The 17,792-nt window shown below is 41.6% G+C and overlaps 1 protein-coding gene across 2 annotated transcripts in view; it reads right to left on the reverse strand.

Annotated features, from left to right (window-relative positions):
* Nucleotides 1–4,203, reverse strand: part of TAMM41 (TAM41 mitochondrial translocator assembly and maintenance homolog) — a 59,401-nt gene extending 55,198 nt beyond the window's left edge. The window contains exons 1-2 of one of the 2 annotated variants that reach the window (XM_027584180.1): nt 3,811–4,203; nt 1,134–1,316 (exon numbers count right to left, since the gene is read on the reverse strand). In XM_027584180.1, coding sequence (XP_027439981.1) covers nt 1,134–1,316; nt 3,811–3,945 — 318 coding nt within the window. In that variant the 5' untranslated portion in view covers nt 3,946–4,203. The remainder of the gene's footprint in view (nt 1–1,133; nt 1,317–3,810) is intronic. The other variant, XR_003518077.1, reaches the window with a different exon arrangement.
* Between the last annotated feature and the right edge of the window lie 13,589 nt (nt 4,204–17,792).

Consider the following 17,792-nt stretch of genomic DNA (forward strand, 5'->3'; position numbering starts at 1 on the left):
TCATTCCTGCCAAGTTCAGACAGGTCTTCAAAATCCTTCCTAAGTCAGTACTCCAATCTCCTGCCCTTCCAAGCCTGGTTCATTGACCGGTAGTATCAGCATCACCTGGGAGCTCATCAAAAAAATGCAAAATCTCAAGCTCCATTCCAGACCAATTGAATCATCATCTGTATTTCAATGAGATCCTCAGGTGACTCATCAGCATATCAAAGTAACACTTCTCAAAGCCATCAGCAGCACGGAGCAGAACTGGCACAGCTGCTGGAACCCGTCTGTCAATGGCAGCCCAGCTCATCTCTAGAGGGTATACGACTTAGTCCCCCATTGGTCCTCTTAGGCTGCAGTCCTGCCCAGTTCTTGGCAGCTCTCTTAGAGATTGGGCCCCTTCATGTGAAAGTTCGGCAGGGTTCCTGCCGTCAGCCAGCCCTCGGCTGGGATCTGCGCTTCTTATCTGCTCTCCAACAGGGAGATGGGGTGCATCCTCAAATTCTACCCACTTGCTGGCACCAAGAGGTTCCTATCGCGTGGCATCACATGCTCTTGACTACCTGTGATACCCTCATCCTTAGTGGGCCTGAGTATTCGTCCCACTGACCAAACCAGCGGTTCTCAAAGCGTGTTTTCCAGACCAGCAGCATCAGCATGATTTGGAAGCTGTTAGAAATGCAAATCCTTGTTACTAAGGGAGTAAATCTTAAAAAGTTCTCATCACAAGGAAAAAAAACCTGTAACTGTGTGATGATGAATGTTAACTAAACTTACTGTGGTGGTAATCATCTTGCAATACATACATACATCAAATCATTACACTGTACACCTAAAACTAACACAATGTTACATATCTCAATTAAAAAAAAAAAACAACAAATCCTCAAACCTCACCCCAGACCTATGGAATCAGAAACTCTGGGGTGGGGCCTAGCAATCTGTGTGTCCAAGAGGCCCTCTAGGAGGTCTGATGCTCACTCAAATTTGAGAAGCACGGGCCAAAGGCAAAAATTAAAGATAGTCTTTCTCAATCACCTTTATCCAGCAGGAATGTGAACGTTTCCTGACTGCAAGAACATATAGTCAACTGGTATCCTAATATTTAATAACCGCCCAAGTTAAGACAAACATCCAAAGTCACTTACCCTACCATCACACATGACCAATGGATTATAGTAGACTCCAGCACCATAGTTATTCTGGATAGTGGTGATAATCTTGGGCCCCAAAACTTTTAGGAAAGAGTAATGGTTCCAATTTTTTTTCAGGTTCTTTGAATGCCATGCAACAGGGTCATCTACTGTGAAAACAAAGTCCAGCATGGCATTCTGGGAATGAAGAAAAGAGAATGATTTTAGTTTTAATTCCTCGAAAGGCATCTAGATAGAGTGGAAAGCTCTAAAATTCTATGCCATTATGATTAAGAAATAGAGGACCTGAGCTGTCATCAGAAATTTAAGCAAGTCTCTGGAACCAGTCTGAGTTTGTTTTCATCAACACGCACAGCAATAACAATGCTTCCTCCACATGTATTGTCCTGCTGGCACTCTTCCAAATATTTTATATGTATCGTGGTTCATTCTATCCTCAGAACAATCCTACAAGGTAGGTACTGTTACTATCCCAATTTTATAGGAAAGGAAACCAAGGCACAGAGTAAGAACCATGCCCATGGACACAAAGCTAGTCAGTGGCAGACAGAGTCTGGTTCCAAATTCTGAGTGCTGAACCTTATGCTACATGGCTTTCATCTAAAGTAGCTAAATGTGTTCCACTTTTCTTCCAGCTCAAATAACACAGGATGGATAAGCTCTGGAAAGCATTATGTCACAGGAAATAAGTTATTTTAGCTCTTACCCATTCTCCAACCACTCACTGAGCACCTACAAGGAGCTCTGATAGAGCCCGGGATAGGGGTAAAGAAAGTCTACTGGGGAGAATAGACAAATTATCACTAAATGAACTTGATAGAGAGGAATGCAAAATGTACTAATTTCACTCAGAATGGGGTCAGAACAGAAATGATAAATTTTGCTAGGAAATTACATTCTTTTATCTGATAAATCTGAGTCTTGAAGAATGTGCAAGAGTTAAGCAGGCTTGGTGGAAGTATAGGGGGAAGGGAAGGGAGTCTTGCTAAAGGAAAGCATTCTTGTGGACATAAGAGCCAGGCATGTTCTGGATGCTGCATTTAGTTTGTTATGCTGGAACAGAACACAAGCAACGGAGTCCAGAAAGGGAGGCTGGGTTGCCATGCTAAAAAATTTTCCTGCAGAAGCGCTCACTGGAGGGAAGGATGATTAAAGGTGGGGAACCACACAGGAGGCTAACACCAAAACTTCAGGCGAGAAATGAAAAGACATCAAGTGAAGCACTGAGGGTAGGGACTGATCTGAGACTTCCTGCTGGAATCTGTAAGACTCGTTATCTTGTAGGGAATGAGGGCGAGGGAAAGGGAAGGGTTCCTGGCAGGCCTACTCAAAGGAAATCTCCATGGAGAAATGAAGAGGGGGCTATTGAATCAGGAGGCTAAGGCTTGCTTTAAGTTTCTCAAAAACCACAAACCACTGGTGAAACTTAAGATTTGGGGTGGACATGTTTTTAAAAAATGTGTAATTATGTTAACGTACGTTAGAAAAAATAACTAGCCTATAAAAATCTGTAATTATATACCTACCATCTATAATTTCTCATATGTTGTCAACTTAAAGCAAAGTATTACTTAAACACAATATAGTTGGGAAACAGAAATCCAAGCAACAGTACAGATGGCCTTACCAGGAAGGGAACAGGCAAACTTTAACCTAAAAACAGATTACAGTCAGGTGTCCAAATCCAGGAGGCCCTATCGCAATCATTTCCTTAGTTTAATAAACTAAGATGACAATGAACTGGTAGGTCGTGCATGAACTACAGCAAGTAAAAATACGGTTCACCAGAAAACATCTCTATTTAGACTCTTGTTTTTTTGTTAATTTAGCAAAAGCTCTAAAGCCTTAGTGGAGAAAGTCTGTAACAGCATCATTTAAATGAAAATATCTGCCTGTCACTCCACTGCCCTAGGTCTTGAATCTTGTTTCCACCTTGGAAGCAAACCTTTTTCCTTTACAGGAAAAAAAGTCTGTAATCATAAGGCAAACTGTACCCTCACTGCTCTTGCAGTCAGGCAACTTTGAAGAGTAACAACTTCTGGTCCTAAATAGACTCTTGTTAAATGTCCTGAGCATGGGTAAATATACTGGTCAGCCATTAACTTTTGTAGGTAACTTCACTGCATCTGCCCTGGCCCTACAACTATCCGTCAGCTTCCTGAAGTCAAGAGCATCATTTTGTACTTTCTCCCACAGCTGTAGATGAGACTCAAATTTGGCTGCGCATTAGAATCACCAGGGAAGTTTTTAAAATTCCCGAAGCCCAAGTCTCATCCCAGACCTAGTAAATCAGAATCTCTGCAAGTGGAACCCAGGCATTAGCATTTTAAAAGTTTCTCACAAAACGCCAATGTTCAGCCAAGGCTGAGCACACTGAACCAGCACCAGGCAAATATTTCCTGTCTTCCATCTTGCCTCTGCCATCAGCTTTGCCCTCCGCATAATTGCATCTCCTGTTCTAGACCGAAGTGGGCTCCTACTTATCCTTCAAATCAGCTCACGATGTTATTATACGAGGAACACCTTCCTACGGTTTGTATTTTGCTAGTTGATAAGTGCAGTGCGCAGAGTAGAGGAGCTGCTCTAGGGCTCTGGAGGGATCTAAGGCAAAAGGGACGTGGTGAGAACAGGCCGATTCCCGGCGTGGGGCCTGCCTCGGGGCCAGGCTCACCTTCTGGTCTGAACTGGGCCCCACCTGGCGGTACACCCCGGAGCCGTAGGCGAAAGCCAGGCTCAGCTCCTCGGGGAAATGAGACAGGATCTTGCGGAAGGCCACCCCCGAGCTCTGCAGCGCCTGCAGCGCCATGGGGCTGAGGCTCAGAGACAGGGACCCTTGGCGGAGCAGGGCAGGGCAGAGAACAGCGGGCCGGGTAACCGATACTGGGGCAGCCGGTTAAGGGTGGAGAGATGGAAGTCGGGGACCGGCCCGGACAGCAGAAGACTGCAGCCGGAGGTGAGAACTGGAGGGACGGGTGATGACTCGGACCACGGGCCAGGGCCCACCGAAGCCTGAGAAGCGTAGGGTCAAGGCCCAGGTGGCCGGCAGCCGCGCGAGCCGAGCGGGCAGTCCCGACCACGCCTCTCGCGTGTATACGCGCTTCAAAGGCGCAAGAGAAGACGCTCCTCCGCGGGTGGGGACGCGAGGGCTCCGTGAAGACCCCTGGCGGTCGGAGGAGCGCGCTGCAGGCTGGCCGCCCGGACTAGTTAACTTGGAGACATGGGTGCGGGGAGTGTCAGCTAACTGAACTGGTTTTGAGCCTTAAGAATCCGTTTTTGTTCTCGACTCAAACACTTTTCAGTAAATGGCTATAAAATCATGCATGTGTATTGCAGAACATTTTGTAATGAGGTGAAATCCACAAAGCTAACATAAAATCGTACACTTTTATGTGTAATTCAGGGGCATTTAGTGAATTCACAATGTCGTACAACCATCATCTCCATCCAGCCCCAAAATCGAAGATTTTGAAGCTTTAGGAAAACACACACAAAATTAAAATCATGCCCAATTCCACCATCCAGAAATTACCACTGTTAAGATTTGGCTGTGATTCCACCCCCCCCCCCCCGAAAGCCCTTTTCAAATCCAATGATGGACATGAAAGTGTTCCATGAATGGTAAAAGACTGCACCAATGTTCTCTGAGATTTGTATTTAATTCTAAGGGTGGAGAAGAATCTTTGCCACTTTGCCTCTGGGACTGGTCTCACAGAAGGGCACATCAAATACAATTTCTGGAGGAAACAGGACCCCGTGAAAGAGCTCACCTGTTGATGTATAGCTAGAGAAACTTGTTCAAAATCACAGGATGTACTTTAACTTCCGGGACAGAGACTTTTCAGGTACTCTTTTTCTTCTTCCCTGATGGACACTGCCTTTCAAAAAGCAGAAATAGCGGGGTGCCTGGGTGGCTCAGGCAGTTAAGTAGCCGACTCTTGATTTCGGCTCAGATCACGACCTCCGGGTCTTGAGATCCAGCCCCCTATTGGCCCCGCACTGGGCACGGAGCCTGCTTCAGATTCTCTCTCTCTCCCTCTGCCCCTCCCCCTTCCCTCTCCAAAGTAAACAAGTAGGTAAAAAGCAGAAGTAGCAATAGCTAAATTTGGGTTATGTGGATGCCCTTCACATGTAGTTTTCCTTGAGTCCCCTCCACTACCGGGTGGGAGGAGGCTTTGTCTCCATTTTACAGATAAGGAAGCTAACTGTTAGAGAGAAAGCAGTGTGCTTAGATCACATTAGCCTGTGGCAAAAGTGGAGCTAAAACCCAGGGCGGAACATCAGCCTGGATTGGGAGGGAGAGCAGTTAGGATGCTGTTACCATAGTTTCACCAGGAACTAAAGATGCCTGGCCTTGGGTGATAGAGGCAGGGAGGGGATTAATTCAATTTGAAAAAAGATTATGTGAATTCAAACTCTGAGCCCCGAACAAGAGGTAAGTGCTGAGGATTTAGATGGCTAGACCAGGGCTGATGCCTTGTAGGAGGTCAGGGTCTGTAAAGGAGACAGACAAGCAAACCCAGAACATCACATGCAGTAATGAAGCTGGGGTGCCCAGCACTCCGCAGGAGCTCTGATAAGGGAGTGTTAATTAGTTCTGGGTGTGCGGGGAGAGACCAAAGGAGGTTTTGCAGGGATAGCATCTGAGCCAGGGCTTGAGAAATGGGTAGGAGTTTATCAGGCAGAAGATAGATGGAAGAAATTCTACCAAGAGAGAATTGATAGGGCAAGATGACAATAATAATAGGTGATATTTGTTTATACATTTATTATTCCCAGCGCTTTCTTTTTTTTAAATTTTAATTCCAGTGTAGTTAACACAGTGTTATATTAGTTTCAGGTGCACATCATAGTGATTCAACAGTTCCATATATTACTCAGTGCTCAACAAGATAAATTTCCAAACACTTTCAATACTTAGCTGTTTTCATCATTCCAAAGACCCTACTAGGCCGGTTCTCTAAGATCCTCATTTTTCACATGAGGAAACAGAGGACCCGACACGAGAAGCAAATTTCTCCAAGTCACAGAGTTAGGAGAGTGGCGAAATTGGGATTTGAACCCAAGGCTCTGGAACTCCAAAGGCCAAGCTCTTTACCACCATGTTTTAGCACCGTCTAAAATGGCCGGCCTGGGAGGCAAGAGAAGAAAAAAGAAAATCAGCTGCTTCTAATTTGTCAGCCAAGGCTGAGGAGAAGCAGCAATAGCCAAAGGGACAACCTAGAGACCAGAATAAGGACTGTGTCGCGTTCACCCAATGTGAGCACAGTCATCTGGGTTCATTTGGACCGAAGAACACCCTTGCCCAGATTGCCAGAATCTGAAATTACAGAATTGCAGAATTACACTAAAACCTTTTGCCTAAATATAGTGAATAGAGCTCTACTAGCCATGTTTCTTTCGTTCTTCCCTTGAGGAAATAACTCAACTTTGTTTTGTTTTGTTTTTTTCTCCTCTCTTTATAAAAGTAATCTATGCTCAAAAAGTGTAAACATTACAAAAATATCTCTGGCCATCCCCCAGAGATAGCCACTGATAATCTTTGGTACCTATTCCTCCAGATATTTTCTACATATATATTAACATTAAAAAACATTAAAAACATTTTAAAATGGAATCATGTGCTAGATACTATTTTGCAGTGTGCCCTTTTCACTTGACATATCAGGGACATCTTTCTGTGTCAAATATATGGATCTATCTCATTCCATCTATTAGCAGCAAATTTTTCTAAAATATGAATATGCCATCATTTGTTTAAACATTTTCATATTGGTCATAGAGATTATTTCCTTTTTTCATACATGCAAACAATGCTACAGTGAACATCCTCATAGACCTTTGTGTACATGTGCAAATATTGCTATAAAGTAGATTCCTAGAAGTGGAATTGCTGGGTCACAGGGTCTGCACATTGCTAAAATCCCCTCCAAAAGATTATACCAATTCACATTGCCACCCACGAGGTTCAGCCCTTGATATAAATAAAGATTCTGCAACGTTTCTCCATTTTCTCTCCCTTACAGGCATTCACAACTAATTATCAGTAATTTTCATTTTCACAAACACTTTCCTTCCTGATGATGCAAAACCACCAGCTGGAAAGTTCCATCACATGCCTGTGTGCATTTTGCCTCTCCCCAGAAAGACGCAGAAGCAATAGCAGAGAATGCATTTGTATTCTTCAGCAGAAATCTCCTTGCTTCTAGCAATTCATCCATTCCTTTTTAAATTACCGTGGCTTGCTAAGTTAGAAGCTATTAAAAAGCCTTGGTTTTCTATGTAATCACTTTAGGGTTCTGTTGGAACTCTCATACCAATGAAATACAAACATTAGAGAGACATTTAAAACTACAGATAAATGCCACTTGATTTCAGTGAAAGTTGAGCCTCATTTTTCTGATTTATCCAGCTGTTGGCTTTGTATCTTTAACAATGACCTTATTAAGTTGGGTTTCACTAGGACAAGGCTCACGTATTCCATCTTTAAAAAAAACCCTGTGAAATCTCTATAATTTTTATGTCTTAGTTTCGTTTAATCAGTAAAGGACAAAAAATATTCCGGAAAAGAAAATCCAAGCTCTGTGGTTCTTATGATTAACCACATGTTCAATTTATGGAGGTAAGGAAGAGGGTTCTTGATCTCTGTGTGTCAGAGGAGGGTCACCCTGTCACATCTGTCCATTCTCAACTGATTTTTCACGTATAACAACTGGACCAGACTGAGGACATCTTTCATTACCTTTAGGCTCTGACCAGGGGCTCTCAGGTACCACCTGAGTTTGAATTTGGCCCCAAGATTTAACAGCTGTGTGACCGTGGGCAAGACAACTGAGAAGCATTCAGTGCCTTCTTTTCCACATCCGTAGAATGGCCACAGTAATAATACCTACCTTACAGGATTGTTGCGACAGTAAGTGAAATGGTATCCAGAAAGTACGTAGAATAATGCCTGCCACAGAGTAAACTCTTAAATGTTCATCTCATTGAACTCTTAAGAGACAATATACAAGAGGAATTAAGAAGCATCATTAAACCTAACATCCTTACGGTTTTTACACAAAGCATCCTTAGCATTTTACACAAAGCGCTTTTCCGGACATAATTTTATTTTATTCTTAAAACAAATCCTGGGAAATGAGTGGTTATTATTCCAATTTTACAGATGGATAAACTGAAGTGTAGAAAATGAAGTGATTTGCCTGAAGGCACAGGGCTAATGGTGGCCGCTGTCAGTACAGTCTCCAAGTCTAATCTTTGTTCTCTTGCCCAGTAAGAATAACACAAATCATTCATTTTCCCAAGGGATGCATTCATTCATTCATTTATTCTCTCATTGAAATTTTCCTCATCTTTTAATCCTAGCTCAAATGTCACCTCCTTCTAACTGGGAGTAATTGTTCTTCCCTCTGTGCTCACATAACCTTTGTTTATAGCTCTCCAGCCCTTGTCCTAAATATCAGATGTGTCCATTAAGAACAAGTATTTAAGGCTTAGGGACTCTCTGAGGCCAGGGGCCATTTCTTGTTTATCTTTCTACTCTTTGGTGCCTAGCACAATGTCTGAAACAGAGTTTCTGCAATTGAGAATGTCATAGGCTGGTGACAAAAAATAAACATGTATACAAAGCAATTAAAGTAAAATGCAGACAAGGTCTGGGCCACAGATGTGGTGAGATAGCCCTTCAGGGTTTCTGGGAAAGCTTCTTGTGGGGGAAAGTGACATTTGGGCTGGGTCTTGAAAATGGCCAGCAGTTCACCAGATAGGGAAGAGTATTTAGAACATTCTAGGGAGAAAGAACAGCCTCTACACCGGGTTGGGGAATTCTCCCTTTGGGAGGACACTCTGTTTTCCAATGGAGTTCTGAAAGATCACAGATTCTTATGGTACCAAAGAAATGAATGAATAGGGATAGAATTTCAGGAAACAGAGTAGGTATCTCATCTGAGAGGCAGTATAATTATAGTGGTCAAGAATGAGGACTCTGGATCCAGACTGCCAGCTTTGAATCCTGACTCAGCCACTTATTATCTGTGTGACCTTGAGTGAATGGCTCTGTGCCTCAATTTCCACATGTATGAAATGCAGATAATAATAGCGCTTACCTCACAAGGTTGTCACCACAACTCAACTGGTTAACATACATAATGTACTTAGAAAAATACCTGATATGTAGTGGGTATTATGTATGTGTTTACTATTTTTATTATTAATTATTATTATTACATATTGTCCCTGAAATTTAAGCAAGTCAGCAATGGTCTACTCCATCTCTTTGTAAAACTGGCCCTGAATTTTGGGAGAGAAACTGAGTTGGCAAAGACCCCAGTTAGAGAAGAGTGAATTACTGTATACCAAGTCTATCCTTAGCTATCAAAGTCTATAATCTGGGTTTGGTGTAGAGCAGAGCAGCATGTCCCAAAGTGAGTTTTCATTGAATTATCACGATTTGGAGTTATTTGAAAAAAAATTTCATGGTCAGCTGGGTTTAGGAAACTGGATTGAATAGAGGCAAATAGATTTCTTTGCTGTGGGATTTCCCAGAGCATTAATAGATTAATATGCATTGTGAAACTCTAAGAGAAAAACAGAACATGTAACACTTTCCAGTTTCCCAGACCATGTTTTCCTCTCCCCTCCCTCCCTCTCCTCCTCCCCCCTCCTCTTTCAACATCTTTTGGGATTAATATTTCGTGGCGTCAGTTTGGGAAATATTGGTGCCAAGCACTCATTTGCTGTCACAGAATCATCTCAAGGTCCCAAACCAATCAAGACTTATTTATACAGACCACTTTTGCCTGAAGGCACAAAGGATTCCATAACCTAAGAGAGAAAGTAAGGAGAAATATGAATTACCGTTATAATTTGTGCCTGTAAAAACCCAAGAATATCTACGCCTTTGATTCTGAGGCTGTCTTTGTTCAGACTCCAAGCTGGCAAAATTCTAGGGACAATCTTCTTGTTTAGAACGACACTTTCCAAATCTCCAGGGTCTGAGCATGTGACCTTTTGCCTGGCATCTTACTACTTTGGGCATCATCTGGGCCTCCTCATGGATAGAAATGATTGAAGAGGAAGTAATACAGCTGGTGCCCATACCTCTTTATTAATACTTCCATGGATGAAACACCAAAGCTCTATGGGGAAAGCACTCTTATTATGATGTTATTTTTTTCTTTTAATTTTATTTAAAAATTATCATGACTTAACACTACATCAAAAACTAATGATGTAATGTATGGTGATTAACATAACATAATAAAATAAAATTAAAAAAATTATCATGCCTTTTTGACTTTTTATTGATGTATAGTTCTCTGAATTTTTTAAAAAGATTTTATTTACTTACTTATTTTAGAGACAGAGAGAGAGCAAGAGCAGGGGGAGGGGCAGAGGGAGAAGGAGAGAATCTCACTCAGACTCCATGCTGAGCATGGAGCCTGACCCGGGTTCGGTCTCACGACTCTGAGATCATGACCTGAGCCAAAATCAACAGTCAGACATTTAACTGACTGAACCACCCGGGCACCCCTTGTTCTGTGAATTTTAACACATGTATAGATTTGTGTAAACAAATCAGGGTATAGAACAGTGCTTATTCATCACTGTCTGTATATCCATTTCGGTGAGGCATTTGTTCAAATCTTTTGTTTATGTTATTGTTGTTGAATTGTTTGTTTTCTTGCTGTTGAGTTTTACAAGTTCTTTATATATTCTGGATACAAGTTCTTTGTCAGATAAGTAATTTGCAAAAACTTTTTCCTACTTCGTGACTAATCTTTTTCTTATCTTGACAATGTCTGTCACAGAGCAAAAGTCTTACTTTTTGTTGAGTTCAATTTATCAATAGGGGTTATATTTTTCTTTTATTTTTTTTAAAATTTTTTTTTAAAGATTTTTTTTTTTAAAGATTCCATTTATTTATTTGAGAGAGAGAGAGAATGAGAGATAGAGAGCACAAGAGGGAAGAGGGTCAGAGGGAGAAGCAGACTCCCTGCTGAGCAGGGAGCCCGATGTGGGACTCGATCCCGGGACTCCAGGATCCTGACCTGAGCCGAAGGCAGTTGCTTAACCAACTGAGCCACCCAGGCGCCCAAGGGGTTATATTTTTCTTTTAAAGATCATGCTTTTGGTGTCACACTTAAGAATTCTGTGTAACCCAATGGAATATTATGCAGCCATCGAAAGGAATGAGATCTTGCCATTTGCAACGACGTGGATCGAACTGGAGGGTGTTATGCTGAGTGAAATAAGTCAATCAGAGAAAGACATGTATCATATGACCTCACTGATATGAGGAATTCTTTATCTCAGGAACAAACTGAGGGTTGCTGGAGTGGTGGGGGTGGGAGGGATGGGGTGGCTGGGTGATAGACATTGGGGAGGGTATGTGCTACGGTGAGAGCTGTGAATTGTGTAAGACTGTTGAATCACAGATCTGTACTTCTGAAACAAATAACGCAACATATTTTAAGAAAAAAGAAAAAGAAGAAGATAGCAGGAGAGGAAGAATGAAGGGGAGTAAGTCAGAGGGGGAGATGAACCAGGAGAGATGATGGACTCTGAAAAACAAACTGAGGTTTCTAGAGGGGAGGAGGGTAGGGGGATGGGTTAGCCTGGTGATGGGTATTAAAGAGGGTACATTCTGCATGGAGCACTGGGTGTTATGAACAAACAATGAATCATGGAACACTACACCAAAACAAAATATGTTAATATATGGTGATTAACATAACAATAAAAAAATTTATAAAAAAAAAAAGAATTCTGTGTAACCCTAGACCACAAAGCTTTTTCTCTTATATGTCCTTCTCAAAGTTTTATAATTTTAGGTTTTACAATTAGATCTATGATGCATTTTGAATTAATTTCTCTATAAGTTAGGCAGTTCAGGTCAAGGTTTATTTTCTTATACAGGGATATATAATTTTTCCAGCACCAATTGTTAGAAAGATTGTTCTTTCTCCCTTGAATTGCCTTTGCACTTTTGTGAAAAAATCAATTGGTTATGTTTTATGTGGTGTATTTCTGGACTCTCTATTCTGTTCCATTAATCTATATGTCTCTTCCTCCTCTACTACCAGATTTTCTTAACAGAGATTTATAATGTCTTAAAATTGGGTAGTGTAATTCCTTCAATTTTATTCTTTTTTTTTTAAATTGTTTTATATTCTAGTTCCTTTGCTTTTTCTGGTATTTTAGAATCAGCTTGTCCATGTTTGCAAAAATTCCACTGGGATTTGTACTGGAATTATGTTAAATCTATAGATAAATATGGGAAGACTTGACTTCTTTACTATGTTGTGTGTTCCAAACCATGAACAGGATATGTCAGTTTCTCCATTTATTCAGGTTTCTTTCATAGTTTCTTTCTTTCTTAGATCATTTTAATTATTTTCTGACCCTTGGCCAGAAATCTGGGAATTTATTTATTCTGCTCTGCTGCTCACTTCCAAAGAGTACACCCACATCTGGGGTCAAGAAAGAGAAAAATAAGCAGGTTTGCCCCACCTCTTTAGGACCACATCTCTTCTGATTAGAAAGAAAGTTCTTCACATCTCTCAGAGTTTCAGGTTCCTGTGAGTCCCTGTTGCTACGGCTGTCACTGCCACTGCCACACGATTGCCTGGGGACTAGCTGAGCTGAGAAGAGAAAAAGAAAAAATCATCAGGCGACACCCTCATCCTGCTCCTGGAGCAATAACTGGAGGACTTCTCTCTGTCCATGTGAATGTTCTCTTCCAGGGTGGGGCTGTGTTGAGTCCAGGCTGGGAGACATTGGAGTGAAAAAACAAAGTGTCAAACTGTCTTTCAGTTTAACTGGAATTCTAGTCTTTCCTAATTTGGAGTATTTATTTTCCAGAGACCTCTAATACTGCTTCAAGCATCGTGTTCAGGTTTTATAGCTGCTTTCAGTGGGTGAGAGAGAGTAGAGTTATGCTTACCCAATCTTACCCAAAACAAAAGCTCCTCTGATATTATTTAGATGATAAAACTTAGGCCTTAGGAGATTAAGGAAACATCTTCAAGGTTACACAGAAAGTGATGAAGCCAGGATTTGAAACTAAATTGGTATGAATACCATCTATACAAAGAGTCTACATGTTACATTTTTTAAAACCCAGGTTTATTGAGGTCCAATTCAATTACAGTAAAACTCACCTTTTAAAAAGTGTACTGTTCAGTGAGTTTTGACAAATACATAGTTATGTAACCACCACTACAACCAGTGTATCCAACGCTTCTCGGCCTTTTGGCTAAGATCAAGTGCAACCAGTGTACCCAATATTTTCATTACTCCAAAATGCTCCACCATGCTTCTTTCTAGTTGTTTTCTAATCTGTATCTCCAGCTTGTGACAACTACTGATATGATTTCTGTCTTTATAGTTTTGCCTTTTTGAGAATGTTTTATAATGTTATATAGTGGAATCACATAGAATATAGGCTTTTGTCTCTGGCTTTTTTCATTTAGCATTAATGCTTTTGAGATTCATGCATGTTGTGCATGTGTGTGTGTGTATGGGGGGGATTTTATTCTTTTTTTATTGCCAAGTAGTATTTTGTTGTATGGTTAGACCACAGTTTGTTTATCCATTCACCTGCTGTGGAATTTGGACTGGATTGTTCTAGTTTTAGAAAATTCTGAATAAAGTCTATATTCTTAATCACTATAAAATGTGTCCTAGAATAACATAGTTAGATTTGAAAGGAACCTTCAAGATGGAATGGCTTAGTCAACTTCAGTAATCTTAATGATGATTTCCATTTATTTAGTAGATGCCAGACCCTGTGCTAGACATTTTATACACACTCTTATTTAACCCAAACCATTCATTGTTTCCGTGTTTACAATGCTTAGATAACTTCCCAAACTTCTCACCACCCAGGGGTCACCCAGGACCCATTTTTTATGAGTTCCTGGTGATGTATTCATTCAACATAGATTTCATGAGTGTGTGTGTGTGTGTGTGTGTGTGTGCACATGCGTGTGTGCCAAGCACTGGCTGGATCCTGGGTCTATAACAGGCAAAGAAGAGACATGGTCTCTGTCTCCTTAAAATTTACAATCTGCTGAAGCTATGCCCTATGGACTCTACCTTTTGAAATAATTGCTATCACACAAACTGCATCATTTATTAAGTGTACCCATTTCTTCATCTGTAGAACCCTTGCGGTAAGAGTTAGGTCACAGAATTAGCAAACAAAACATTTCTGTTCCCATTCTTGTGCTTTGAGAGGTGTATCCATTTGGCTACTTTCCGCTACATGTAACAGGTCTGGTTTCAAAGTAGCTCAAAAATAAATTCAGCAGTAAAGTAGGCTTCAGGTATAGAACAGGGCCCTGGCTCCATTTTTCTCTTTTTCTTTAGGTTCTATTTCCTAGCTTGGTTTCATGGTTTCAAGACGGTTGCTGGTGTCAACTGAAACAGCATGCTTCCTCGCTCCAAGTCTGGTAGTATAGATCAAAATTCTCTCTACCCTCCTTATTCCTTTCAGCCTGATTTGGTCACATGCTTACTCCTGGACCAATAACATTTGACAAGAGACTGACATGCACTGATTGGCTTGAGCCTGGGTACCTGAATTAATCATGAGCAAGGTGGATTGTCTTCATCTAATAGATGATCTCCTTCAGCTGAGGGTGGTATCAGCTTTCCCCCACTCCTGGAGGAGGAGTAAATCTGTTGCATAGAAACAAAGTTTGTTAGTATGGATCCAGCAATTCCACTTCTGGGTATATATCCAAAGGACATGAAAACAGAGTATTAAAGAGATAGATGCACTCCTGTGTTTATTGCAGTATTCACAACAGCCAAAGTATGGAAACAATTTATGTGCCTGTTAAGGGGTGAATGGATAAAGAAGATGTGGTGAATATATATAATGAAACATTCAGTCACAAGAAAGGAGATCCTGCCATGTGTGACAGCATGGATGGATCTTGAGGACATTGTGCTAAGTGAGAAAAGTCAGAGAAAGACAAATACTATATTATACCACTTGTATGTGGAGTATAAAAAAATCAAACTCATAAAAACAGAATAAAATGGCGGTTGCCAGGAACTGGGGGGTGGGGGATTAAGAGAGATGTTGTTTAAGTGTATGAATTGCAACTAGTAAATAAGTCCTTTTAGGGCTTACAATGTATAAATGTATCAAACCAACACGTTGTACACCTTACATTTATTTATTTTTATTTATTTATTTATTTATTTATTTATTTATTTATTTATTTATTTATTTATTTATTTATAAGATTTTATTTATATATTTGACAGAGAGAGAGAGACACAGCGAGAGAGGGAACACAAGCAGGGGGAGTGGGAGAGGGAGAAGCAGGCTTCCCGCGGAGCAGGGAGCCCGATGTGGGGCTTGATCCCAGGACCCTGGAATCATGACCTGAGCCGAAGGCAGACGCTTAACGACTGAGCCACCCAGGCGCCCCCACCTTACATTTAAACAATGCTTTATGTTAAATATATTCCAATTAAAAAATAATCTGCTACTGAGAAGGAGGGGAAGGACAATGGGAACGGACAGTGGGTTTATGTGGTGGAAATAAGGTTGTGTGTTTGCCACACTTTTTCCTTCCTTCTTGGCACCTAGGGAGACTACATTTCTCAGTTAGATTGGAGTCCTGTGATTGAGATCTGGCCAATTACAGAAGTAGGCAGCAGTGATGTGAACCACTTCCAGGCATCGCCCTTTAAAAACTTCTCATGCACCTTCCCATACTCTCTTTCTTCCCTATAGTTAAGTTGGCACACGTGCGGTGAGGAAGAAGGCTATCCAAACTTCACTGGATTGAGATGTGAGCAAGAACTAAACTTTTATGGTGTTAAACTTCTGAGATTTGGGGGGTTATTTAGTACTATAGAATAGCATAGCTAATCCTGATCAATACAGTAAGGCAGTAGGTTTAAAAGTGTAGTCCTCAGGGGCGCCTGGGTGGCTCAGTCAGTTAAGTATCTGACTGGCTCAGGTCATGATCCCAGGGTCCTGGGATGGAGCCCCACATCGGGCTCCCTGCTTGACGGAAAGCCTGCTTTTCCCTCTCCCTCTGCCTCTCCCTCTGCCGGCCACTCCCCCTGCTTGCGCTCTCTCCCCGTCTCTCTCTCAAATAAATAAATAAATAAAATCTTAAAAAAAATAAAGTGTTGTCCTCAAACCGGCAGCTTGGGCATTACCTAAGCCTTGGTTAGATGTTAATTCTTTGCTCCCCACCCAGGGGCCTATTGAAACAAAACATCTAGGGGACAGGACCTAGCACCCTGTGGTTTAACAAGCCCTCCAGGTGATTCTGTGGCATGCCCTTATTTGAGAACCCCTAATTTAGGGAATCAATAGTGTCAGGAATGGCTCTCTGGTCTTCTCAGCCACCTTGTAGCAGGTGCCATGTTCCTCCTCTCCTCCCCCAGCCGCTGAGCCTGACTCCAGTTGTCATAGAACCCGAAGGCACTACTGCTTCGACTGTGATGATGTGTTTGTCTGCCATACGTACCACCTGTGCCCATTCAGGTGCGATGTCTTTCTCTTCTTTTCCAGCCGTAGTGGGGTATGGCCCAGCTCAAACTGCTAAACCCTTTGCTGGCTCTGAAGTGCTTCTCCAGTTAGCTTCCATGGTGACAGTCCCCTCCCCTGCACCAGTACTGTTATATAAGCAACTTAAACACGTCCCTCCCTCCTCTATAAAAATTATAACTAATAACCTGTGAAGCCTGATGTTTTTTATTGCTCTGGGCAGGCTTTTGGAAGGTAAAAGAATAATTTTATTAAATTCTATTTGGCAATATTGAAAGTAACCAGAGGATCTTTTAAATTGCATTCGAAGTCCACAGGGGTCCTGAGACTCTGAGCTAAGAGTAGGACTGATCTAAGCCTGTCCACCTCATTTTAAGAGGAAGCCACGAGGTTCAGGGAGGTGCACGGGCCTCCCCAGTGCCTCTAAATTTAGTACCAGTGTCTCTAATGGTGTTTTGACCTTTAATGATCAACATGCTCTCTTTTTAAAAAACATGATGGTGGGACCCCTGGGTGGCTCAGTTGGTTAAGTGTCTGCCTTCGGCTTAGGTCAGGATCTCAGGGTCCTGGGATCGAGTCCTGCATCGGGCTCCCTGCTCAGTGGGGAGCCTGCTTCTCCCCCTCCCTCTCCCTCTGCCACTTGGGCTCTCTCACTTGCTCACTCGCTGTCTTGCTCAAATGAATAAATAAAATCTTAAAAAAAATAAAAATGAAAAAAATAAAAACTCAAGGGCAAGTTTAGGCAACTCTAAACATTCTTTTTTTCACTATAGTGATAAAATATACATAACATAAAACCTATCATTTTAACCATTTTTAAGTGTCCACATCAGTAGTATTAAGTATATTCACATTGCTGTGCAACCATCTCCACCACCCATCTCCAGAATGTTTCCGTCATTCCAAACTGAAACTCTGTCCTGGTGAAATGCTAACCCTCCATTCCTTCCTCCCCTAGCCCCTGAAAACCACCATCTTCTTTTCCCCCTCTATGAACTGGAGGACTCTAGGTACCTCGCATAAGTGGAATAATACAGTGTTTGCCCTTTTGTGACTGAGCATAACATCCAAGGTTCATCCATGTGGTAGCATGTGTCAGAATTTCCTTCCTTCTCAAGGATAAATATATTACA

The sequence above is a fragment of the Zalophus californianus genome, chromosome 1, assembly GCF_009762305.2.
Source record: "Zalophus californianus isolate mZalCal1 chromosome 1, mZalCal1.pri.v2, whole genome shotgun sequence".
Taxonomy (NCBI): domain Eukaryota; kingdom Metazoa; phylum Chordata; class Mammalia; order Carnivora; family Otariidae; genus Zalophus; species Zalophus californianus.